General features: G+C 45.6%; 2 protein-coding genes across 2 annotated transcripts in view; one reads left to right on the top strand and one right to left on the bottom strand.

Annotated features, from left to right (window-relative positions):
• The window catches only part of CASP7 (caspase 7), a 41,834-nt gene extending 34,297 nt beyond the window's left edge, over positions 1 to 7,537 (bottom strand). The window contains exons 1-2 of the mRNA XM_068961461.1: positions 7,468 to 7,537; positions 223 to 332 (exon numbers count right to left, since the gene is read on the bottom strand). Of these exons, the coding sequence (XP_068817562.1) occupies positions 223 to 332 (110 nt within the window). The 5' untranslated portion in view covers positions 7,468 to 7,537. The remainder of the gene's footprint in view (positions 1 to 222; positions 333 to 7,467) is intronic.
• A 9,562-nt stretch (positions 7,538 to 17,099) lies between these two features.
• The window catches only part of NRAP (nebulin related anchoring protein), a 75,534-nt gene continuing 67,905 nt past the window's right edge, over positions 17,100 to 24,728 (top strand). The window contains exons 1-5 of the mRNA XM_068961772.1: positions 17,100 to 17,171; positions 17,472 to 17,566; positions 18,123 to 18,210; positions 22,441 to 22,545; positions 23,886 to 23,990. Of these exons, the coding sequence (XP_068817873.1) occupies positions 17,100 to 17,171; positions 17,472 to 17,566; positions 18,123 to 18,210; positions 22,441 to 22,545; positions 23,886 to 23,990 (465 nt within the window). The remainder of the gene's footprint in view (positions 17,172 to 17,471; positions 17,567 to 18,122; positions 18,211 to 22,440; positions 22,546 to 23,885; positions 23,991 to 24,728) is intronic.

The following is a 24,728-nucleotide window of genomic DNA, read 5'->3' as shown; positions in this document are numbered from 1 at the left end:
TTGGCTCCCCCACACCTGGGCTTACCCTGGACACAGGGGAGTGCACAGGGGGACCCCAGTGTTGTCATACACAGCAGCAGGATTCTGCACAAGTCTCCCATGCACAGTACAGACTTCCTCCCCTGAAGGCCCCCTTCTGCATGGATGAGTGGAGATGGCAGAGGCGTGACAGGCTGAAGTGACCCAGGGTTCCTCTTTAACTCAGTGAGAAAGGAAACTTACCTCAAGATTGATGAGACAAAAGAGGACCGGTCTGGCTTTGCATCAACTGTATCATCGTTTGCGGGATCCTCAGCCCCCTGCTCCACAATATGGCCTTGATCGTCTGCCATCTGGAAGGAAAAAAAACAACCAGATAATTGGTACCCAGTGGCATCACTGGCCTCATGATGTTTTAAATAACACTCATCAGTGACAGTTTTTATTTAAGCCTAGAGATGATCAGTATTGCCTATCTGGGCTCCAGGGCTGCCATACCAATAATTCATTCAAATGCTTGAGTGCCAGCTCTACTTCAGGCTTCCCTGCAGAGTCTGGACACACGGCTGCAAAGAAAGCAAAGTCCTTGTCCCTCTGGGAGCTTCTAATGCAGCATTCATGATTTTGTTAAATGTTCACTGTGTAGGAGAAACTGTGGAAAGTTCACCAAGGTCTGTAAAAACAAGGAACTCCCCCAGAATTCCCGACAGGTTATAAGATGTTCATCCTTTGCCTGGCATCCCTCAAGCCAAGTTCATAAAACAGGGACTTCCCTGGTGGCTCCTTGGTTAACAATCCGCCTGCCAATGCAGGGGACACCGGTTTGATCCCCGGTCCGGGAAGATACCACATGCTGCAAAGCAGCTAAGCCTGTGCACCACAACTATTGAGCCTGTGCTCTAGAGCCTGGGAGCCACAACTACAGAGCCTAGGTGCCGAAAAAACATTAGCTCACATGCCCTAGAGCCTGTGCTCGGCAACAAAAGAAGCCACCGCGATCAGAAGCCTGCTGCTGCAGCTAGAGAAAACCTGTGCACAGCAATGAAGACCCAGTACAGCCAAAATAAATAATACAGCAGCAACCTGGAGTATGAAGCTCCCTGTTTCAGATGATTTTACATAGTTCTACCAAACAAATTTTCATCAACTTACTTTTCTGCTCGAGAATCTTCACAAGATCCCTACAATCGAAAAGTTCAAATCTTAAACTGAACTCCTTGGCTCTTCAATATCTAGTACTGGTTTCCTCGTCGCTCAGTCGTGTCCCGTAGCCCGCCAGACTCCTCTGTCCGTGGAATTTTCCAGGCAAGAATACTGGAGTGGCTTGCCGTTTCCTTCTCCAGGGGATCTTCCTGACCCAGGGATCAAACCCGAGCCTCTTGTGTCTCCTGTACCAGCAGGCAGACTCTACCACTGAACCACCTGGGAAGCTCATCTATTACTAGCGTAGATGACAAACTGTGGTCTACCATCTGTTTTTTTCGTTTCGGGATATTCTAAGTTTTATTTGTTCTTCCTTTTTCTAATTTTATAAGGTTGAAGCTCAAGTTACTGATTTGTGACCTTTACTTCTTTCCTGCATACAGGTGTTCAGTGCTAAAAATCTCACTCTACGTACTCACCACCTGTTTTTGTAAATAAAGTTTTATTGGAACACAGTCACACCCGTTCATTTCCATATTGTCAGTGGCTACTTTCCCACCACAACCACAGTTCAATGATTGTGACAGACATCATGGGGCCTGAAGTGCCTAAAATATTTACCACCTGGCCCTTTAAAAAAAGGTTCGCTCACCCCTGATCTAGGATAATTACTAGCCAATAGGATCCCCTGGGACTTCCTAGGTGGCTCAAGAGGTAAATAATCCACGTGCCAAAGCAGGACACAAGGGGCTTGATCCCTGGGTTGGGAAGATTCCCTGGAGGAGGAAATGGAAACCCACTCCAGTATCCTTGCCTGGGAAATCCCAGGGACAGAGGAGCCTGGTGAGCTCCATGGATGGGCATAGAGTCAGACACAACTAAGCAACTAAACAATCTCCTACTCACCTACTACTTCCCTCATTTTAAGAAGCAAAATTAATGATAATAAAAATAAAAACTCACATTTATTATCTGCTGAGCTAATTGCTTTGTAAGTATTATTTAATACTCTCCCAAATGATGCTGGGATCTCCCAGGTGATACCAGTGGTAAAGAACCTGCCTACCAGTGCAGCAGACATAAGAGATGGGGGTTGGATCCCTGGGTTGAGAAGATCCCCTGGAGAAGGGCATGGCAACCCACCCCAGTATTCCTGCCTGGAAAATCCCATGGACAGAGAAGCCTGGTGGGGCTACAGTCCATAGGGTCATAAAGTGTCAGATACGACTGAAGCAACTTAGCACACGTGTATACAAATACTATTAGATCAGCTCTAGGATCATTGCCTTTGACATATGAGGAACATGAGGTTAGAAAAAGTTAGTAACTGGCCCCAGGCTAAGTAACTCGTAAACCAAACTCAGAACTGAAGCCAGCAACAACACTCAGAGCCCAGCCCTCACCAACATACCAATCAGCCTCCCAGGCTCTGAGCATCCCTGGGCCCACCATGCTCCACCAGGGCTTATGGTTCTTTCAGTCTGGAAGTCATCACCCAAACCTTTGCTGGACAAGCCATCTTTGGCCAGATGGCTAGTTCTCCATCTTCAGAATTCGGTTCAATGGTACCTCTGCTGGGAGGTCCTCCCTGATTACACCTACCTCCCCAGCTCCTTCCCTTCCCCCAGTTGCTTTACAGTCCTTGTATTTGTCTTGATTATCAGCACTCTACTTATTGCTTGACGTTGTCAAACATGACAATGTAAGTTCACCATGACAGAGGTACTGGCACTCATAAAGTTTGTGCTAAACAAATATTAATTGAATGGGAAGCTGGAAGAAACAAATACCCCAAGGAAGAGAATTAGCTAAAAGTGACACAGCTGGTCAGAAGCAGAGCCTGTACTAGAGTTCTTTCTTCTAAACCAAGTCCTGGGTCCTTTCCTGTAAAGGGCGTGGCCTTTTGTAACAAAGCGAAACCTCCCCAGACTCTGATTCAGCGATCGTGGGGTCACAGGTGGCAGCTGCAGGTCTGTACTCCTATCAGTCTCACCCCCAGAAGTTTTCACCCAGTTGGAAAATAAGAAGGCATCTATTTGACTGTGCCCCAGAGCACAAGCAATGACTTTTGGAGGGGGCCGAAGGAATCTAGATGAGGGGAGGCGTCCAAGATGGCAAAGCGCTGACCCTGTAGCCCTGAGTGGTATTATCCTGTCACCTTGCAGCTTATTTAGGGGTCAGCTAGGCAGTGAGAAGTGACAGGGAGAGTGAGTTCCGTGACCAGATCCCTACAAAGACAGTGAGAAGTCTGATGGCCATCTTGTTCCTCAACACATAATGAACACCCCACCATAGACACCAAACTGTTTCCGATTGGGAGGCAGTTGAGATTTTTCAGATTAGGACCCAAACCGTTTCTCAAAAACAGAGATAACCCATATCCAGAGGAAACTAATGTTAAGTATAGACATGTCAGAGAAGGCAATGGCACCCCACTCTAGTACTCTTGCCTGGAAAATCCCATGGACGGAGGAGCCTGGTGGGCTGCAGTCCATGGGGTCACGAAGAGTCGGGCACGACTGAGTGACTTCACTTTCACTTTTCACTTTCATGCATTGGAGAAGGAAATGGCAACCCGCTCCAGTATTCTTGCCTGGAGAATCCCAGGGACGGGGGAACCTGGTGGGCTGCCGTCTATGCGGTCGCACAGAGTCGGACACCACTGAAGCGACTTAGCAGCAGCAGCATAGACATGTAGAAAACACTCAATCATTTTTATTTCATCTCCTTCACATAGACTTAGTTACTTGTGGATCATTATTAGTAAAGCAAGGAGATATTTTCAAAATTAACAAGTTAATGTTATACAAAATCCACCAGAAAAAGACAGATACCTTTGACATGTGGTGTTGAAGCCTTAAGTCTTTTGTCCTAGAGATTGTCAAACAGAGTGAAGTAAGTCACAAAGAATCGTTTATTAATGCTAAGGCTAATCTTAAAGAATGAACCTAGGATGTATGATGATAAAACAATGCGACCATTATATAGACCATTATATCTATGTATCAATATACAGATACAAGTTCCTGGAAGTTCAATGCACCAGGTGCGTTCTAGGAGTCTGGGAGACACCTGACCTGGCCCTGCCTTGCTGAGAGACAGGCATCGACACATAGCATGAACGCTGACAACCATAATCAGGGCCACCTGTGGTCAGAGCAAGGACCTGACCAAGCCCCAAAGGAATTAGGGAGGGTTCTCTTGATCTGGTATTTCCGGTGGTTCAGACAGTGAAGAGTCAGCCTGCAGTGCAGGAGACCCGGGTTCATTCCCTGAGTCGGGAAGATTCCCTGGAGAAGGAAATGGCAACCCACTGCAGTATGCTCGCCCGAAGAATCCCATGGACAGAAGAGCCTGGCAGACTATAGTCCTTGGGGTCGCAAAGAGTTGGACATGACTGATTGAATAACACTTTCACAATTTCACTCTTGACCTGAGGTCTGAAAAGCGGAAGCAGACAGGGTGGAAGTGAGGGAGGCATCGAAATGCATACCCATCAAGCACCCAACACGCTCCATCGACAGAGGGGAGCAACATAAACCCCTCATCCCTCCCTGACACTTGAAAGGGGCTTTAGACTTAAGTGACAGGCTGATTTCCACAGCTCAGAGGTAGGAAGATCTCCAGAGTTTTCTTTGCAAACACTAAGCCAGGAAGGTCTTCTGTTTGAAACCTATAGCATTTTTCTGGGCTGAGGCCGAACACTGTCTAGGGGGCCACTGAGAGACCCTTCTAACAACATTTAGAACGTGTCTAACACGAGGCAGTGTGCTGGAGTTTCATTCTTGTATCTGAAAGGCTAAACATTCAGTGACTGTCTTATTCCTCTGAGGCTGGCCTTAACTTCTGGTTGAAGTAAAGTTCACCCAGAATGAGAGTGGTGACCGAGTGGGGTGCCTGCTCTTGGTCCCATCATTTCAGTTGGGGTGCCTGCTCTTGGTCCCATCATTTCAGTTAAGCCAAGGCTTGGTGTTGACCTTTTATTTATGCTTCTCTTTGAAGCCCAAGATAATCCAGGCCTATCTCAGTCGGCTATGACTGGAGAGAACATGTCTGGAGTCATTTTCTTGTATTCATTCCCACTGTAAGGCTAAGGCTGCAAAGACCAGTCAGTCATTTGAGGGAATATATAGCTTATTCAATTATCAAAAATATCTATCTTCTTTTTAATAAATTAATATTTAATATACATACAGCATTAGCAATGCCAGGCACTCAGTTATTATTATTACTCTTACTATTATCCACTAGGACTCTTATTTGTCGTTTGAGAGGTTATCTTAATCATCATGTTTTTTCTGTCTCAGTCATAGAAAAGTGCCAGGTATACAACAGGCACTCAATAAATATTTCTTCATTAACGTCACAACTGAAATGTACTTAAACATTTTAAATCCTTCAGGGCCCTGACTAAATTGTTGACATGGGACAGACAACGGAATCAAAGGGACTCAGGAAGGTGGCTGAGAGCCTAGTCACGGTGAACTGCAAGCCAGGTGTGCAAATCAGCACCTCCACCTATATTAGCCATGGGACCTTGAACAAAGTTCTGGAGGAGGGCCTGGCAACCCACTCCAGTATTCTTGCCTAGAGAATCCCATGGACAGAAAAGCCTGGCGGGCTACGCTCCATAGGATTGCAAAGAGTCAGACACGACTGAAGATGCACAGATGCACGCACAGATGCACGCACTTAAACAAAGTACTCAATGTCTCCAAGCCTCAGTTCCTCATCTGTAAAATGGGAAAACAGTGATGCCTAAGTCACACATGGCTATGAGGATGAATGGAACAATGCATGTAAGATGCTAAATGTTCTAATTTCACGGTGTCTAAATGTTCGATAAATACTCCCTATTATCACCACTGTCTGGAGAACTCAAGACTAAGACAACACTCTCCTGTCAACTCTCACTGGTATTTAAAAAGAATAGAAACATGTATATGCATGGCTGAGTCTGTTTACTGTTCACCTGAAACTATCACAACATTGTTAATTGGCTATACCCCAGTACAAAATGTTTTCGTGTTAAAAAAATTTTTTTTTAATTAAAAAAGAAAGAATGCTACAAAGCATGAAAAAAAAATCACATTGATATTTTAGATAGCTTTTGTGAAGACTGAAAAAAAGTTACCCTAGTGATTATTTCTACACACGTTTAAGTGACTCATACATATGTGCTAAGAAATAATTTCCCAGCTATTATCTGAATTTTATTGCAGCGGTTTCCCCTGAAAAGTGACATAATACAACTTGTGCCTCACCCTAGCCCCAATGAAGACAATTTTTCTAAAAGGCTCAAAGAGAAGGCACTCAAGAGTGCCTCCACCGCTCACCTCCAGCACCTGTGCAGGGGAGAGGGGAGTGGTTTCTGCTGGGCCCTGAAGTACTCTACTGTCCCCGGATGCTCACAGCACTGCCAGGAAGCTGGAGCCTATTACAGAAGAAACTGTTTTTTTCAGAGAGGTTAAAAAACCTGCCTGAAGCCACACAGCTAACAGGAAGCAGAAGTGGACTATGAAACCAGGCAGTGGCTGGCGACCTGGATGGCCATTAGGCTATAAGACCCTGAAGGAATAAAATGGCCTGTAAGTAAACAAAGGTTAGGGCCACGTCCTTGGCCAGCCCAGGAGTTCAAGGGAAAAGGCCCGGGGATTACTCAAAATCACTCACAAATAATTTTACTGCCCCATAAAAGGCAAACTTGCATACAAGGGTGAAAGGTTGCAGACGGAGAGTCCTGCCTTTCTCCACTTCCTCAAGGAATCAAGAGCTCCGCAGGATGACAGCGGCTTAAGTTTACCTGTAGTGTGCTAAGCCCAGACAGAGGCACTGCTGTGCACTGCCATCACCTCATTCACCCTCCCGGCCCACCACCATATCCGTTTCACAGACAGGCACAGAAAGGGTCAAGGCCCCACAGCTGACAGGCCGGCCGCTGGGACTGGAACCCTGGGCTGTCAGACACGGGACCCTGTGTTAGCCAGACGAGAGAACAAACCCCTCCCGCCCTCCCAGGTACCCCCCTTCTCCCCTTCCAGATACCCCTCTCCCGCCCTCCCAGGTCCATCCCTCTTTCTTTTCCGAATCCCGAATAGCACCGAGTGTCCCGAGCCCGGGGACGAGAAGGGAAGGGAGGACAAACTGAGCGAAGTAGGTGATACTGAGGGTGGGGAGAGCCTTCTTTCCCAAGTTTTACTGCTTTGCCCGAAGGGACCCGGCCCCCGACGAACGCGCTCGGAACAACACCGAGAGGGCAGCCGGGCGGGAAGGGAGGAAAGCGGGAGAAGGAAGGGCGGCGGCCCACGAGAGAGACGCGAGACGGAGAGGGGGGGCCGAAGTTACCGTTCCCACGGCGACCGGACGGCCGGAGATGGCGTACGTCTCCGTCACTCCGCTGCGAGGGTCTGCGGCCGCTTGAACGAAATCGAAACTAAAAGCGACAGCGTAACCGGGGGAGGAGTCGCCCGGGGCTGGACCCGGACCAGGCGGGGCTGCGGGCGCCGCCTCCGACTCCGGACTCCGCGGTCCATACCGTCGGCCGCGCGCAGGAACCCGCGCCTCCGCGCGCCCTATCGGGGAGAGCGCACCAAGCCGCGCTGGCCCAGCGTCGCGCGCGCCGTCCCCGGAGGGCGCCCGGGGCAAAGCTGGGGAGCGTGCTGGGTAAAGTTTGCAGAGCTCTAAAGGGGTCCCGCCGCCGCGCGCGCCGTTCCCCCGAGAAATTTTTGCAGAATCGATCGCGCTTCCAGTGACCCGAAGAGCGCGCTCGGCAAAGCCGCCGCACGCAGTGTTCCCAGCCGCGCTGAACTGAGAGCGCGCCCGGCCGATTTCCCGGGCGCCGGATCATGGGGCGCTCTTCAGAGTCCCCTCTTCTGCCCTTTCGCTGCTGCCCTCGGTCTACAGCTCGACTTCGGCCTCCGCATCAGCCCCGGGACCCAGTTCCCAAAGCCCGAAGGCTGCTGCCCAGCCAGATCCTGACCCCACTGTGTGCGGGTCTGTCCCTTGGGGGACTGGGCGCCCGCATCTGCGCGAGTTTACCAAGGGCAGGCGGTGGGAGCCGCCGTGGTCTCCAGCTCCCAAAACTTAGTTACACTCCGCGGCGCGCCTTTCTGCAGAGCGCGTTCCCACAGCCCAACACCTCCTGCTGGCCTGGCTGTAGCTCCAGAATCATTCCTGGACTGTCTACTGAGCGCCACCACGTGTCAGCCACTGGGTGCGTGCGTGCCTGCTGAGTCGCTCAGTTGTATCCGACTCTTTGCCACCGCATGAACTAACCCGCCGGGCTCCTATGTCTATGGTATTCTGCAGGCAAAGATCCCGGTTCGCGTTCCCATTTCGTCCTCTAGGGGGGGATCTTCCCGACCCAGGGATCTAACCCCCGTGTCTTTTGTCTTCTGCGTTGGTTAGCCATGTTCTTAACCACTAGTGCCAGCTGGGAAGCCCAGCCACCGGGTGTGTGGCCCTAAGGTAGTCTAATACGGGAGAGACATTGTAGTTGCCCCAATACCACTTCACCCCTCACCCACGCGTGCCCCCACATTTGTCTTTCTTCAACCTGGAGACTCCAGCGGAGGCCTTCAAGGCCTTGCTCTCCAAGACTTCTCACCGGACTGGCTAATGAACACAGGCGCCCTGACGTGTAAATAGCGGAGGAGAAATTAGTTTTCTTCACACCAGAGACATTTGCTATGAAACTATCAACACCTTGAGTGAAAGGAGTGAATCTTCAGGATGTGACGTCAGGCAAGAACGGGCATCTCCTCTTTGCTCTCCTCTGGGCCTGAGACTTCAATATCCTCCATAAAATCTCACCAGGTAAGGACACTTTCTTGGTTTAAAAAACACTGGTCCCAGGCAAGTGTAAGTGAATAATGATAATTTAATAAGTTCTGCCAGAATCCTGAATCCATGACTATTTTAAACAAGCCATTATACTGTTTACACTATGGCTGTGCTATACTGAACGTCTGTGCACTCGTCCCCCAATTCATATGTCCCCCAATTCATCCCCAAAGTGATGACGTTAGGAGGTGGGGCCGTTGGGAGGTGCTTAAATCTTGAAAGTGGAACCCTCTGGCAGGTGCCCTTGTAAAGCTGGCCAGACAGAGCTTCCTGGCCTTTGCCAAGTGAGGACACAGAGAGAAATTGCAGTCTGTAACCCAAAGAAGGCTTTGACCAGAACCCAACCATGCTGGCACTCTGTTCACGACCTTCTAGCCTCCAGTACTGTGAGGAATAAATTTCTGTTGTTCGTAAGCTTTTCAGCCTGTCGTATTTTGTTACGGCAACTGCAACAGACTAAGACAGGCTGTCCTATTCTTTCTTTAATCCCCATATTTCTGAAATGTCAGGGCCAACTAAGTCATTGGATACCCAAAGATAAAATACTTTTTGAAGGAATTCAATTGTGAATCACTTGAGAAATGAAAAATCGTTTAGTAAGACAAATACGTTACTCTTTAATCTGATTTACACAATTAAGTTTTTGCAAGTTATTCCTGAAATACGATAAAACAGTGATAGATGCGGAGGAGGCTTCACAACTAATCCCTCTGCTCATATTATAGATAAAGAATCTGAGGTTCAGGGAGGTTGCCCACATCACAAGCTTGCTAGTGACAGAACCAGGATGCTTATAAAAATGATACATTTTCCATCCACAAGAATTATGTCATAATTATATTATGCAATTATTAAAACGTGTTGCACAGAGGAATTCGCTGCTGGCTCAGATAGAAAGATGATTTGAAGCAACACTTCCCTTTTTTCAGTTCTGTAGTGTGTCTGATGTGGCAACTCTGGAAGTGCTGCTCCAAGGCTGGATTCTCGCAGCACCAACAAATAAAACTGCAGATATGTGAAAGGAAAGAAACAGTTAGAAATTTTTCCTTCTCTGGTGAGATAGCAAAAGAGACACAGATGTAAAGAACAGTCTTTAGGACTCTGTGGGAGAAGGCAAGGGTGGGATGATTTGAGAGAATAGCATTGAAACATGTATATTATCATATGTGAAATAGATCTCCAGTGCAGGTTTGATGCATGAGACAGGGTGCTCAGGGCTGGTGCACTGGGATGACCCTGAGGGATGGGATGGGGAGGGAGGTTGGAGGGGGGTTGAGGATGGGGAACACATGTACACCCATGGCTGACATGTCAATGTACAGCAAAAACTACTACAATATTGTAAAGTAATTAGCCTCCAATTAAAATTAATTAATTAAAAATCGACATTTAAAAAACTAAAAAAAAATTTTCCCTCTCTGATAACTGTACTGACCTGTTAGATCCAAATGCTATTTTCTTCTAACTGTATTTCCTGTGTTTCTCCAGCTTTGGACCATGTCACTGTTTCCTGCTTCCTTTCCAAATTCACACGATTAGAGCTAAGTCTTTCTCTTCACCCCAGAAAAATCCCCAACTCCATTATTCAGAAGTCTTTAGAAGAGCTGACCTCATGGGTGCTCCTGGGTTGATCCCTCTGGACTTTGCCTCTGGCCCTCTGCTCTAGTCACTGGGATGCAGCTGCAAATCCTGCTGAGCTCAACAATCCCACCCTCATCCTACCGGGTACCACACCTCCATGGGGTGCAATCAGTGATTGCTTCTCTTGCTGTTCACAGGACAGCTCAGACCAGGCTATGACTTCGTACAGGACACTGAAGGATAATCCCTTGAGTAACAGAAATGCCCGTCTTAGGACTCACAGGCCCAAGCCCAGACTCTGGCTGAGGCACCAGCAGGCTTCTGCAAAGGGGGAGAGGGGTGGGTCAGGGTTCAGGCTGAATTCCCTGACAAGAATAATTGATGCTATTAACCACTGCCTCTAAGCATTCTGTTCTGTGAAAATGGAACTGGGTCTTTTAAGTAATTTTCCTTTGCCTGTGGTCCTATGTTCAGCTTTGCCAGTTTGGGACAGTAGAGAAAGATTGTTGTTGTTATCCAGTTGTCAAGTCATGTCCGACTGTTTGCAAGCCCATGGACTGCAAAACACCAGGCTTCCCTGTCCCTCACCTCTCCCAGAATTTGCCCAAGTTCATGTCTGTTGAATTGGTGATGCCATCCAACCAGTGATGCCATCCCTTCCTGGATCACTGCCTTGTCGTGGTGAAGGGGCTTGTGTAACTCAGTGAAGCTATGAGTTGTGATGTGCAGGGCCACCCAGGACAGACGGGTGATAGTGGGAAGTTCTGACAAAACGTGATCCGTTGGAGGAGGGAATGCAAACCACCCCAGTATACTTGCAGTGAGAGCCCCATGAACTGTATAAAAAGGTGAAAAGAGAGAGCTGCAGGAGATAGAGGTTTTGTTCCCTGGTTCTGGTGTGTCTGGCATACTTTCGAGGAATCGGGCTCCTACAGAAGGGGTGCACACTTTCTAGGTTCCCATCACACACCTGGCTTCCCCAGCGCCCAGCTGGGCCTGCTGGGCACCAGTACCTGGCAATTAGCAACTTCTGGCACCCCCTTCAGGTGTCCTTCCATTGAGATACTTCCCCATGAACAGCTCTCTCTGGCACTAGAAGGTAGATTTCCAGAAAGTTCTAGAGAACAGATCACTAGCAAGTTCCACTGGCACAGTCCACTAATAACTTCTCTGCATCTAGTAACATGCTCTCTACAATAAAGTTTGGATCACAGCCCTGGGGTGGGAAGAAGGTGCAGGGGGCTCTTCCTTAGGCCATCTAGGGGTAATGGCAAGTTGTTGTCATTCAAAGTCGCTCAGTTGTGTCCAACTCTTTGTGATTGCAGCATGCCAGGCTTCCCTGTCCTTCACCATCTCAAACTCATGAGCTTGAGTCAAACTCGTGTTTGCTCAAACTCATACCCATTGAGTCGGTGATCCCATCCAACCAACTTGTCCTCTGTTGTCCCCTTCTCCTGCCTTCAATATTTCCCAGCATCCGGGTCTTTTCTAATGAATTGGCTCTTCCCATCAGGTGGCCAAAGTATTGGAGCTTCAGCTTTAACCTCAGTCCTTTAATGAATATTCAGGATTGATTTCCTTTAGGATTGACTGATTTGACCTCTTTGCAGTCCAAGGGACTTAATGGCAAGTTATGTTGTGTTATATTATTGGGCTTCCCTAGTGGCTCAGAGGGTAAAGAATCTGCCTGCAGTTCAGACCCGAGTTCAATCCCTGGGTCGGGAAGATCCCCTGGAGAAGGGCATTACAACCTACTCCTGTATTCTTGCCTAGAGAATTCCATGGACAGAGGAGCCTGATGGGCTATATGGAATGAATTGTTTTTCTTGCCTCCAAATTCATAGGTTGAAATCAACTCTGCCTCTGTCTAACCCCATGTGATCACCCCCAGGCACCTGAAAACACCTAGGGATGAGGGTGAGAGTGCGGTTGGAGTTCTGACCTGGGAAAGCCTGACAGCTAGAGGCAAGCCCTTGCTTCTTGAATTCTCCACCCCAAGTATTGGTCACGTGTTGCACAGTGCAGAGAAGAGGAAGGAGGGAACAGAATTGACACCAGCAGCTGGGAAAGAAGACCGTGGTAGTTCATGGTGTATTTCATGTAAATGCTTTCTTTCCCCCTTCTCACAGTTAGTTTCCTTGAGTGACTGACCTTGCAGTACCCTATGCGCATCTCCTTGGCTCATCAATAACTCCAAGTGTGGCACCAGGACCCCCTTAGTTTCCTGCAGCATCATCCCCCTGCTTCTATGCCTCTGGGCTTTCTCTGAAGCTGTAGAAGTCTGTTCAGCTTGTGCAGACAGGTGTACTCTAGAGGTGGAGGGAGTTAGTGTCCCTGAGATGCAGCCAATGGGAGATGAGAGTTGGGAGGATAAGTATCCCAGCCTCTGTCCTTCAGTGGGATGGTCTGGGGAAACATTCTACACAATGCCTCAGAGGATCCCTAACAATATTGAGCCTCAGTTGCCCACAGTGGTAATTAGCTCAGGATGCGCCCTTTATTGACTCTTCTTTCTCTGCTCACTCACCTCAGACCCTCATTCTTACCTTGTGAGATCATCTCCCAAATATACCACCTGCAGCCAAATCCTCACCTCACGCTCTGCTTTTGGGAGAAGCTAAAGTGAGGTAGGCATGCACACACCCCCACCGCAGGAGGAACAAGCCCAGCCTAACGAGAGTGGCAGTGACAGACTGGAGGCTTGATAGCTTTCTTTTTACTTCTCTTTGGTCATCTCTTCGTACTCTCAAAACCATTTCATATCCATGGCCCTGCAGGGCATTGGAAATGGTTCAGAGCTAGGAGGAATTACCTCATATTCTCAATGACAGAACCAGGGTTCAAAAAGATCTTGGCTGGCTGAAGCAATGGGGCTGCCATCAATAGGATGCCATTTAAAAGAAACAAGTGCTATGGTAAAGTTGAAAAAAAAATCGATTGTTCATGTACTGAACATGATAGTCACTAATGTGAAATGAAATGTGGGCTTTTTCATTGATCACAATCTCCCTGGGAGTCAAGACTTGAAAAAAAAAGAAGCAGTATGGGACACTGTTGACAGAAGCATCTAGGTCAGAGGTTAACAAGCCTCTACTTGACCTGACTCTGGCTCACCACCACCAAGCCCAAGTCCTGGACTTTCTGCTGATTGGCAGACATATCCCACACCTCTCAGGAGCCTCTTTCCATCCACTTAGCCTCACCTGTCTTACGACTTATGCCAGTCCAGCCTTGGCAGTGGCAGCTAGCTCTATGTCGGTTTAGCCAACAGTGTCTTTGATCAGCTGTTGCCCTTGCCTTTTTCCCTGTTGCTATTGAGGCATAGGATGCTGTGGGATTCCCTGGGCACATACACAGCATGGATGTATAAGGGAGTTAACACCCAGTGGAGCCAGACATTAGTCAGTGGTGGGCAAGACCAGGAGGTACTTCCTTCCCGCTTCCTTCCTCTAGCAGACATTCCTGAGTAGCAGTGGCTTATGTGGCCTCTTGGAAGGTAGAGACTAAGAGATCCAATGTCCAAAGCTTCTGTGGGAAATGATGTTGACTCTCCCTCTCCACTTCCTGCCTTCTTACTTCCGCCCCCTGGATCACACTTCTGAATAAAGTTCTCGCATGGAAGCCTTTGCCCCAGGTTCTATTTTGTGGGGAATCCAGACTAACACATGTTGTCTGAACCGATCCCAGGGGCCAGAGGAGCACCCTTGTTCATTGGCTAAGATGTGGAGGATCTGATGTAATCGCTGTCAGAAAAGGGAGGGGCTCTGCCTGATGTGAGAGGGTTAGGATGCACACAGGGAAGGCCATCCACAAGGTCTGTAAAGCAGATGAGGGCTGTGTGTCTCTGGCCCCAGCAATGCATGTTCATTTTAGGTCTTTAAACTGTCCCACTTCCAATTCTACAGGGTTGTTTCTTCTCACAATTTCTGATACATAATAAGCACCTTTCAAAAGCAGAAGTGATGGTACAAGTCAGATTTAGCATCTTGCGTTTGGGTCATCCTTGTTTTCACGACTTATAGCAGTGATGCAATCATGGCCTCAGAGAAGCGTTAGGTCATTTTTCTTTAAAGGAAATCTGGCTGCGATTCCGCATCCCTCTGGATTGGGGCAGAGTTCTTTCTCAGTGATCATTGAGGCTTCCAGCCCGTGTCCAGGTATAGCTGGAGAAATCCCACCCAGAGCAAAATATTCAGGGAAACTGGAGGTCTTTTTGTAAAAGGTCTTTATTTGGCCGGGTCTTAGTTGTGGCACACGAAATCTTTGTTGCAGCATCTTTAGTTGCGGCATGCGGACACTTAGTTGTGGGATGTGGGATCTAGTTCCCCAACCAGGGGTCGAACCCAGACCCCCTGCTTTGGGAGCGCAGAGTCTTAGCCACTGGACCACGAGGGAAGTCCCTAACCTGAAGGTATATAGTTCTTTGTCTTTACTGTTTCCTTTTGTTCAGGCCATGTTTTATCACATTTCTGCCTGAGCCCCTACTCAGAGTCTCCTTCTGGTGCTGAGAGGGCAGCTCTGTGCCTGCTCTCTCTGGGGAACCTCATGGCACCCTCTCCTAAGCATCATGGGGACGCTGTTCTTCACCTGCTCTGTGGCCTCCTCCTCCTCGTGGTTCTCCCGTCACAACACAGAAGCACTACTGAGTTCTCTCTGTCTTACCCGAGGTCCCCCCAGCAGTTTCCTCAGAGCCTTCTCTTGAGGTGGACAGTCACTAATTGGTAGCCTGCTGAATAAGTACTGCCCATGACCCTGTTTTATTGTTTTATTCCCAGGGTTTTGCAAAAAAGGGAATTTCGGGTGTAGATGCAGATAGCTGGCTTTTCTGGAAAAGTCAGAATATTTGTCCCTGCTGGCTACTGATTCCCTCATCACAAGTTGGCTGGGGTGGAGAGGTGGTTCAGATGGGGCCTGTGACCTATGGCTTCACCTCTTTCCCTGTAGGCATGTTGGCATCGGTGTTGATTTCTTAAATTTGATAAATATTTGTTGAGCACATTTTCTGTATCAGACCTTGTTCTCGGCATTGGGGATACAGAAAGGACGATATGGACCAAGGACCCTATTTTGATGAAATATCCTGATGGAGGAGACAGATAATTTTTAAAAGCAGATATACTTACATTTAAGGTGTCAGGTGATGGTAACTGCTGTGAAGAACGTAAAGCAGGAAGAGGGCTGTCGAAGAAAGACAGTGAGCTGAGGGGTGGGGACAAGTGTGTTGCCATTTTTTGTAAGCTGTTTCTGGAAGGTCTGTATTCTGTGGCATTTAGGCAATGAGGGGCTTCACAAAGCCAAGAAAAGAAAGGTTGTCTTCATGCTGTTCCCTTCAAGCCTGGGAGTCAAGGGACTAAGCAACACCTGGATGGCAAGGACTTTTTGGAACCGCCTAAGATAACAGAGGTCAACGCTCAAAGAGTTCTCATCTGCCCTTATTTTTGCATCCTTGCAGAAGCTAAACATGAATTGATATCTTAATAAATTTTCTGTCCTACTCTTACAAACATTTTAATCTATTTAAAAACATTTCATCAAAGTACAGTTGGTTTACAATATTGTGTTAATTTCTGCTGTACAGCAAAGCGACTCAGTTATACATACATATATTCTTTTTCGTATTCTTTTCCATTATGGTTTGTCACAGGGTATTGAATATAGTTCCCTGTGCCATACCATAGGATCCTGTTGTTTATCCATCCTATCCATGACAGTTTGCCTCTGCTAATCCCAAGCTCCCAAGCCTTCCCACCCCCATCCAGCTCTCCCTTGGCAACCACAAGTCTGTTCTCTGTGTGTGAGTCATTTTTGTTTCAGGTACATTGATTTGTGTCATGTTTTAGATTCCCCATATAATTGATATCATATGGGATTTGTCTTTCTCTGTCTGACTTACTTTCAGGCATCTCTAGGTCCATGCATGTTGCTATAAATAGCCTTATTTCATTCTTTTTTATGGTTAGGTGATAGTAAACATTTTTAAGAGATAAGGCTAAATTTTAAATATAGTATTTACCCTCTATGGAGTGAGTAAATCCTTTTCCATCTTCTTTGGAGGGGTGAGTTGGACCTTCTGCTTTAGTCACAGGCTTCATAGAGCGAGCTTTTCTCATCTAGTCATTGTATGAGGGTGTGGGGTGTGCCTTTGGCTTCTTTTCCTGGGTTATGATCACAGCTAGTGTTAAACTACTGCACGCTGCCTGATCATACACAAGGATTTGGTCACCCACATAAACATGATGCTGTTGTGAGTTCACTTTTCTATTTAGAGAAACATGTCAGCTAGAAATACCTCCACCTTATTACCCAGACGCATGCGTGCCGAGCAAGTCTCCAAAATAGCCCTTTGAGTAAGTGGCAGCTTTAAAAACTGTCCAGCCGCCGACTTCAAACCAGAAGGTCAGCAGAGGAGAGTGGAAGTTGGATACTGAACGGTCAAGGGGCCCAGAGGAATTTAATAGGAGTCAGGATTTTGGAAACTTGAACGACCAGACAGCGGCTTCTCTTTGGATTTCTTGCCTGTTACCGATCTTGGTCTTCTCTCTTCAGACTTCACGATGAATGTGCAGGCTTGCTCTAGGTGTGGGTACGGAGTGTACCCTGCTGAGAAGATCAACTGTCTAGACCAGGTCAGTAGACATTTCCTGGCCTTTGCAAATTGTCACAAACTTGGGAAATGTATCTTGTTACATATGGACATGTGAGTTTTTTTGAGCCACCAAGATATGATGTTTTCCCCACTTTTCTTCAGTTCTACCAATTTCTAGCTACATCTCTTGTATTGTCTCAAAAATTTGTAGCCGAGTATGAGTTTTATCACCATTTTATCCCTAAAGCTCTTTTTTTTTTTTTTTGGCCCTGAAATATGTAAGATTCCTGAGAGTGAAAGAAAAGGTAATTTTGCTCAATCTTTTCTATTTGGTTTCTAGATATGGCACAAAGCTTGTTTTCACTGTGAAGTTTGCAAGATGATGCTATCAGTGAATAACTTTGTGAGTCACCAGAAAAAGCCATACTGTCACGCGTAAGTGTTTGACGCCCCTGCCCACCACCTCCTGAATTATATATATATAATTTTAATAAGTAACCAACCAGAGGTTCAAATCACACACTCCAGGGTTAAATCCAAGAACCCAAGAAATGTCTTCTCAAAAGTTTTTACTTACATACAGTCACTAAAGAGATCTGACACAGGATTTTATGCAATGGACAGAAAGTTGAAAATTTCAAATCTCTTACAAGTGAAAGACAAAATCTATCCTCTATAACCCCATGTCAAATTATTAAAGATTGTGCAGAACAGTATAATTTCTGTGGATATGCAGAAAGCTTTAAAATGTTTTCTTTTAAATAATTTCAGGTAAATAATTTCCAGTTAAATTTGGTGTTTACGTTAAATAGGTTGAATTTATCTGATTTGCTTTTCTTTCTTTACGACTCATTGCCTGGAAACTCTGGAATTTAATTATTACGTCTTATGTTTTTTTGATGTAAAAAAGTGACTCTTCCTTTAAGAATAGTCACTCAGTCATCTTGGATAAAGTACATTTCTAATTCTGATTTATATCTACTTTTCGTAGCCATAACCCCAAGAACAACACTTTTACAAGTGTCTATTACACTCCATTAAATCTAAATGTGCGGAAACCTCCAGAGGCCATTTGTGGGGTAAGTTACTTAATTTTGAATTTCAAAATAGTGTTTAAAGAAAATTTCTTAGCTCAGGCATTTCTTAGGTTTTTAAGTGTCTCTGTAAATATGGAGAAAATGGGTAGGTTTACATCTAGGCAGAAAATGGGCAGGTTTACACCTAGGCATGTTTAAGTAACAAATATTGCTATTTGTCCTACCACAACATAGAAGCCCATCCAGGATAATCCAGCTTGAATATCTGAGGATCTTGTATCCATTTTAATCTCCTTGTGTCTGTCAGCTCTGTACACATTGATACAGCAGGCCATGCACACACCAGGTGCTTAATACATAAAACAAATTATATGTAGTTGGAAAATGCTACAAAGCCCTTTCTTTCCCCATTGTATTTGGGTACAAACATGGAAACCTCTAGTTCCACACTCTTAAATCTCTCTGCATTTGGTGGTATTTAAGATCTCTTTCCCCATGGGTAGGGGTAGGTCAGAGAGATTTTGATCTGGAACTAATGTTTGGGTAGGCCAGGAGGCCATATTGATTAACCAACCTCCTTTGAAAAACTAACAGTAGAGTTTTGTCAGATAACTATTGATTGAACGCTTGCATTTATTAAAATGATGAATCATTTCACTTGCCTCCCCCAGGCCTCATAGTAAGTTGTTTTATGTGATGGAACTAGCAGCTTTCTAAAATTAGAGAATGACACAGGAGATGGAAGCCTCTCTAGTAATCTGCCTTCCTCATGTTACCTCACCCTATCCTGACTCTCCTGCCTGCCCAGGCCACGTCCTCCTCAAGATGGTTTAGCTTGAGCTTATCTTTATCATGGCTTTCTACATATAATTGCCAACTAGCTTATTTCACTAAGTGCTTTGCTCCAATTGTGAGTTTATTATTTTTTTTAACAAGTTTAGGTAACATTTACTGTGTAATTGCTTAACTAATTTAATACATTACAATCCAATAAAGTAAATACTATTATTATCCCATTCTACTGGTGAGGAAACTGAGGCTTGGAGAGTTGTTCATATATCTATCATTGACTTGTAACAGTTGAGAAGCCTGAAGAATTCACGAGCCATCCATTACTGGGAAGGCTGATTCTTTTAGGATTTTGCTTTCATCCGTTTTTGCTTGTTTGTGTGGGTTTTGTTGTTTGTTTTTGTCTCTTAATGTCTAACACAGAATTGACAGTACTGAATTTAACTCTCAGTTCGACAGAGTGCCAGACACTTTGCAAGGCCCTTTTTCTGTATAATCTCACTTATTCTTCACAAAAACCCTCTGCAGTATTCTATTACAGTTGGGAAGGCTGAGGCTCACAGAAGTTAAGTAACTTGCCCAGTTTTACCCGGCCAGTTGAATGGATACAAATCCAGATCTCTATCGCTCTAGGACCCCTATCCTAAACTGCTCAGCCAGCCTCCTCCCATGTCCCTAGGGGGTGGCAAAATCTTACAACAGGTCAGACAGTACTTCCCTTCCTTTGAAGTGGTGGTGAGTTCACTTTTTGTAACTTGTATGACAGGCCGGACCTGGAGCGAGATTATCGCTGGTTCTATTTCCAGCCACAGGCAGTGACGCGAGCTTCCCAGGAAGCCTGTGTGTGTGTGTTAGTTCACATCTGTGTGAATATGTGTGTATGTGTGTAAATATGTGTGTTTGCATATGGGGAGTGTATATATGTGTGTATGTAGGTGTGAATATGTGTGCACGTGTATACATATGTGTATACATGGTGTATATACATGTGCGTATATACACGAATGTGTATATGCATCCCTGTGTGCACATTTGTGTGTGTGTGTGGTCTGTGTATATGTGTATATGCATGTTATCTCTGTGTGTATGTGGTGGATGCGTGTTCACATGCATGTGTACATACTTGAATATGTGTGTGCATACATATGTGTGCATACGTGTACACACACATGTGCGTCTGTGTGTGTATGCATATATGTGTGTACGTGTGCACGTGTGCGTGTGCCTGTGTACAGAACAACTGGCTGCTGAGACCCCTTTCTCATCCTTTCCCACCAGGGGAAAAATCAAGTGGACACTCATGTCCCTTCTAGGCCCCAGATCTTACAACCCCCCTGGGGAATGTTGTGTATTGCATCCTTACTCCCTTTTCTTCTCTGGGAGACTTTGCCAATTGAATAAAAAACAGATTCATAGTGCACGTGCTAAAATTAAAAAAGCAAAGAAAGGGATTCTTCAGTTACAGCGATGAAGGTGAAATGGCATTTGAAGCTGGTCAACATTTTTCTGTTTTTTTAAATATGACTCTTTGAAAAATAAAAACATAAATAAATATGTACTAAGACAGAATTTCCTGTTTGGTAGGTGTGAATGGAACTTTTAGCAGAATAGAACATCTAGATTCTCTCCTATTCAGAGAATGAACTTTAGCCCTTAATGCTTCCTTATTCCACAAATAACATTTATGGCTTTTTTCCTCTTCCTATTTCCTCCGAATAGTCATGAGCCCTATGAAAGGTCTCTAGGGAGGCAGGCACCGCACCCCCCTCCCCCCCCCCCCCCCCCCGCTGCCTATACTGTGGGAAAAGGGCAGAAAATACAGATTCCTGTGGACTTTGGTCACGTGATTCTGATTCCTTTAGTCAGTGGCTCTAAAGGAGGGCGATTTTGCCCCCTAGGGGATATTTGGTGACATCTGAGGGACTTTTTCTGGTCAAAACTGGGAAGGTAAGAATACTGGTGACATCTGGTGGATAGAGACCACCCATCTTGCTCAGCATCCTGCCATGAGCTAGACAGGCCGCCCCCAACAAGAAATAAACTGGCCCCAAATGTCAGTGGAGCTGCTTACAAGAAACTTTGCCATGAGTTTATGTAGCGTTCAAGGTAACTTCTCAATAGCCAAGTGAAAAGGCATGTAAAGAGTCCTCAATTTATGTACTTATACACATGTTAGTGCTGCATTAAGGAAGCCCAGACAAAGTGCCCTTGACAGGGAACTAGAATTCCCGGGTTCTAAACCTGGCTTTGCTCACCTGCTGAACGATCTCAGTAAGTTCACTTCTCTTCTCTGAGCTTCTTTCCTCATCTGTAAAATTAATGATTTAGATTTCAACTTGTTTAAGTTGCGGATTTCTGGGCTCCATCTTGGATCTCAAGCATTATGATATCTGGGTTTGAACGTAAGCCCTGATCTTTTCTTTTGTGGTTAGTTCTTCTTATGTTCTCCTTAAGAAATCTTTGCCTATTCTGAAATCATGAAAATATGGTTAGATGTCAGTTCTCTTCAAATTGATTGACACAGTCAGTGCAGTCCCAGCCAAAACTCTGGTGGTGTTCATAAAAATAGACAAACTGATTCTAAAATTGATATGAACATACAGTGATTCTAGAATGGCCAAGAAATCTTGAAGAACAAAATCAAAGGACTTAGGTTACCAGGTTTTTAGGCTCCTCTGTCCATGAAATTTTCCAGGCAAGAATACTGAAGTGGGTTGCCATTCCCTTCTCCAGAGGATCTTCCCCATCCAAGGATCGAACCCAGGTCTCCTACGTGGCAGGTGGATTCTTTACCATCTGAGCCACCAGGGTGCCTCTTGTGGTTGTTAACTCAGTGTAGTATTGGCACTACTGTAGAACTGACAGCTCAGTGGAAAACAATACCGGGTCAAGAAGTAGAGGTGCACACATGTGGTCACCTGAGTTACAACAAAGGCACCGCTGCAATTCAGTGCAGCAAGAATCATCTTTAAATAAATGGTACCCGAGTGACTGGACACTTACGTAGAAGAAATGGACCTTGACACCTACCTCATACCTACACATAAACACTAACACAAGATGTGTTACGGATCAAGATGTGAAAGGTGGAATCATAAAGCATGTTCTCCTACACCTTATGAATTTGAGGAGCCAGCATTGAACAAGCTCCCTGAATGTTAGGAACCACTGCTCTCACGTCTGGTGTTTTCTAAGCTGAATACTTGGTACCGTGTGATGAGCTTGTAGAGACATTGTCTTTTTATTAGCGCTGCACAATAGAGCTTTGCACACAGTAGGTGCTATCCACGTGCCACTTGGCTGATAGTACAGATGAAGCCGGTGGTGACACTTGACAGTGCAGTGTGGCTTGTCGTACAGTTACGAAGCTCTGCAGTTGAGATGTAGGATCTGCTCCCCCACCACCCCCAATTCAGTTCTGTATTGTTTGTTACCTTGCTCGTTTCTGATGGAAACATTACTGACGACTTCTTCACTGTGCAGATCAGTGGCCAGGAGGATGGTGAACGGTTTAAGTCGGTTTTTCACTGGGACATGAAATCCAAGGATGAGGCCGCCGCACCTAACAGGCAACCACTGGTGGATGAGGTGAGGCGAGAGTTAGAAACAGGTTTGGAAGCAGAGAAAAGAATGACACGTTGTGCAGATGACATGTGTAGTCAGCATTACTTTTCGAGGGAATTGGTTAAGCTTTCTTTTATCCATCTTGTCATTCCAGCTGTCTACAGAAGACCTCCATGGTCTGTTTCCCACATTCTCACGATACTTGGTATTTCCAGACAAACTTTCAGACAAAAGTTTTGACAACCTGTATCTTGTTTTTTTCTATTTAAACTTTTCTGATTGCGAGTATAGTTGAGCGTATTTTCACATATGAATGATCTGACTTTTCAGATTGCCAAAGGATGGTTCTACCCAACCTGTCCAACTTGCCGTACCTCCAGCCCACTTGGCTCCCTATCTCTTCCCCCCAGTTCCAGTCAAATCCATTTCCTCATGGTCTTTCACCTGAAGTCTATCATTGCCCTCATGCTTTTACTCATGGCAGTCCCCACTCTTAGAATTTATTCAACGTGTGTGTGTGGGTTGGTTTTTTTTTTTTTTTTTGCATTTTTAAAATCAGCATGTGTGTATGGAGTATTGTATCCCAAGCACTATTCCAGGCTGCTGGAATACATCAGTCCACAAAACAGATGAAAATCTCTGCCTTCATGGAACAGACCTCCTTGAGCAGATGCTTTTCCTTGTCTCTCTGCATCATCTGGTAACCGACCTCATCCCTGGAGGTCCAGCTCAAATTCCTGTCCAAATCAGGGGGCCTCACATGGAGATTGGTTTTTCAAAACTCTCACTGTGTTTATCTTCAATACAGTACATATAAGCACCAAACATTTTCTAATCACTAACTGTTTCATATGTTCATTTTATCTCCGTAGATAAACCACACATATCTTAAAAGAGGAACTTTGTCTTCTTCTTTTTTGATTTTCTTTTCCTAGTGTTAATTGCTTAATCTAGCGCTTGGCACACAACAGGTAGCAGATTTTTGAAGGTTGGCTGAGTAATGCTGATTAAGCTCAGATAGATGGCCTGTTCACATCAACTCCCCGCTGCCCCATCTTGGTGCAATAATGTGCAAAAAATGTTAAGTTACATTTGGAACTCTGCTATGGTATCAGTCAATCTCTAAAATTTTTGGTTATTTAGGAGATTAGGTTATTTTCTAGTTTGGAAAAAATGAACATTCTGGTTAGCTGAGACCTGCCATGTATTAGGAGGAGTTTATCGTTTTTAGAGAATTTCTGTCTTTTCTATCTTACGTTGACGATGTGGGTGAGCGTTGCTGGGAGGGTGAGGTAGGTAGGGTGATCTTACCAAGCAAGTGTGTGGGCTGTGTGTTTGTATGCATTTGTATTTCTCCTCTCCAGAGAGCCTATTGGAGTGGATACAGGGAAGGGAATACCTGGTGCCCAGGAGCTCTGCCAGACCCTGAAATCGTAAGGATGGTGGAGGCACGAAAGTCACTGGGTGAGGTAAGGGCCCTAGAAAATTACTTTAGCAGTTAGTTTGAATGTTCATTAAGATTGTGATAGAATACTGGCCCTCCCCCAAACATTCCCATGTCCTAGTCCCTGGAACCTATGAATATGCTGCTATGCATGGCCAAAGGTATGATGAAGATAGGGATTTTTTTTTTTAACTGAAGTATAGCTGATTTGCTTCCCAGGTAGTTCAGTGGTAAAGAATCCACCTGTCAATGCAGGAGAGGCTGGAGACAGGGAGACACGGATTTGATCCTTGGGTTGGGAAATTCCCCTGGAGGAGGAAATGGCAACCCACTGCAGTTTTCTGGGCTGGAAAACCCCATGGACAGAGGAGCCTGGTAGGCTGCAGTCCATCGGGTTGCAAAGAGTTGGACACGACCGAACAACGGAACAAACGTACATATAGTTGATTTACAGTGTTGTGTGAGTTTCTGACGTGCAGCAGAGTGATTCCGTTATATGTATACATACATATGCACATATATTCTCTTTCATGTTCTTTTCATCATGATTAATTACAAGATAATGAATATAGTTCCCTGTGCTATCCAGTGGGACCTTGTTGTTTATTTTACATGTAGTGGTTTGTATTTGCTAAACTCAAGCTCCTGATTAAGGTAAGGATCTCCTGATAGGAAGATTATCCTGGATGATTAACGTGGACCAAATATGATCACAAGGGTGCTTATGAGGAGGGAGGCAGGAGAGTCAGAGTCAGAGAAAAGA

Source organism: Capricornis sumatraensis, chromosome 23, assembly GCF_032405125.1.
Source record: "Capricornis sumatraensis isolate serow.1 chromosome 23, serow.2, whole genome shotgun sequence".
NCBI lineage: Eukaryota > Metazoa > Chordata > Mammalia > Artiodactyla > Bovidae > Capricornis > Capricornis sumatraensis.
The sequence above is the reverse complement of the archived record's forward strand: the minus strand, read 5'-3'. Positions and strand labels throughout refer to the sequence as shown.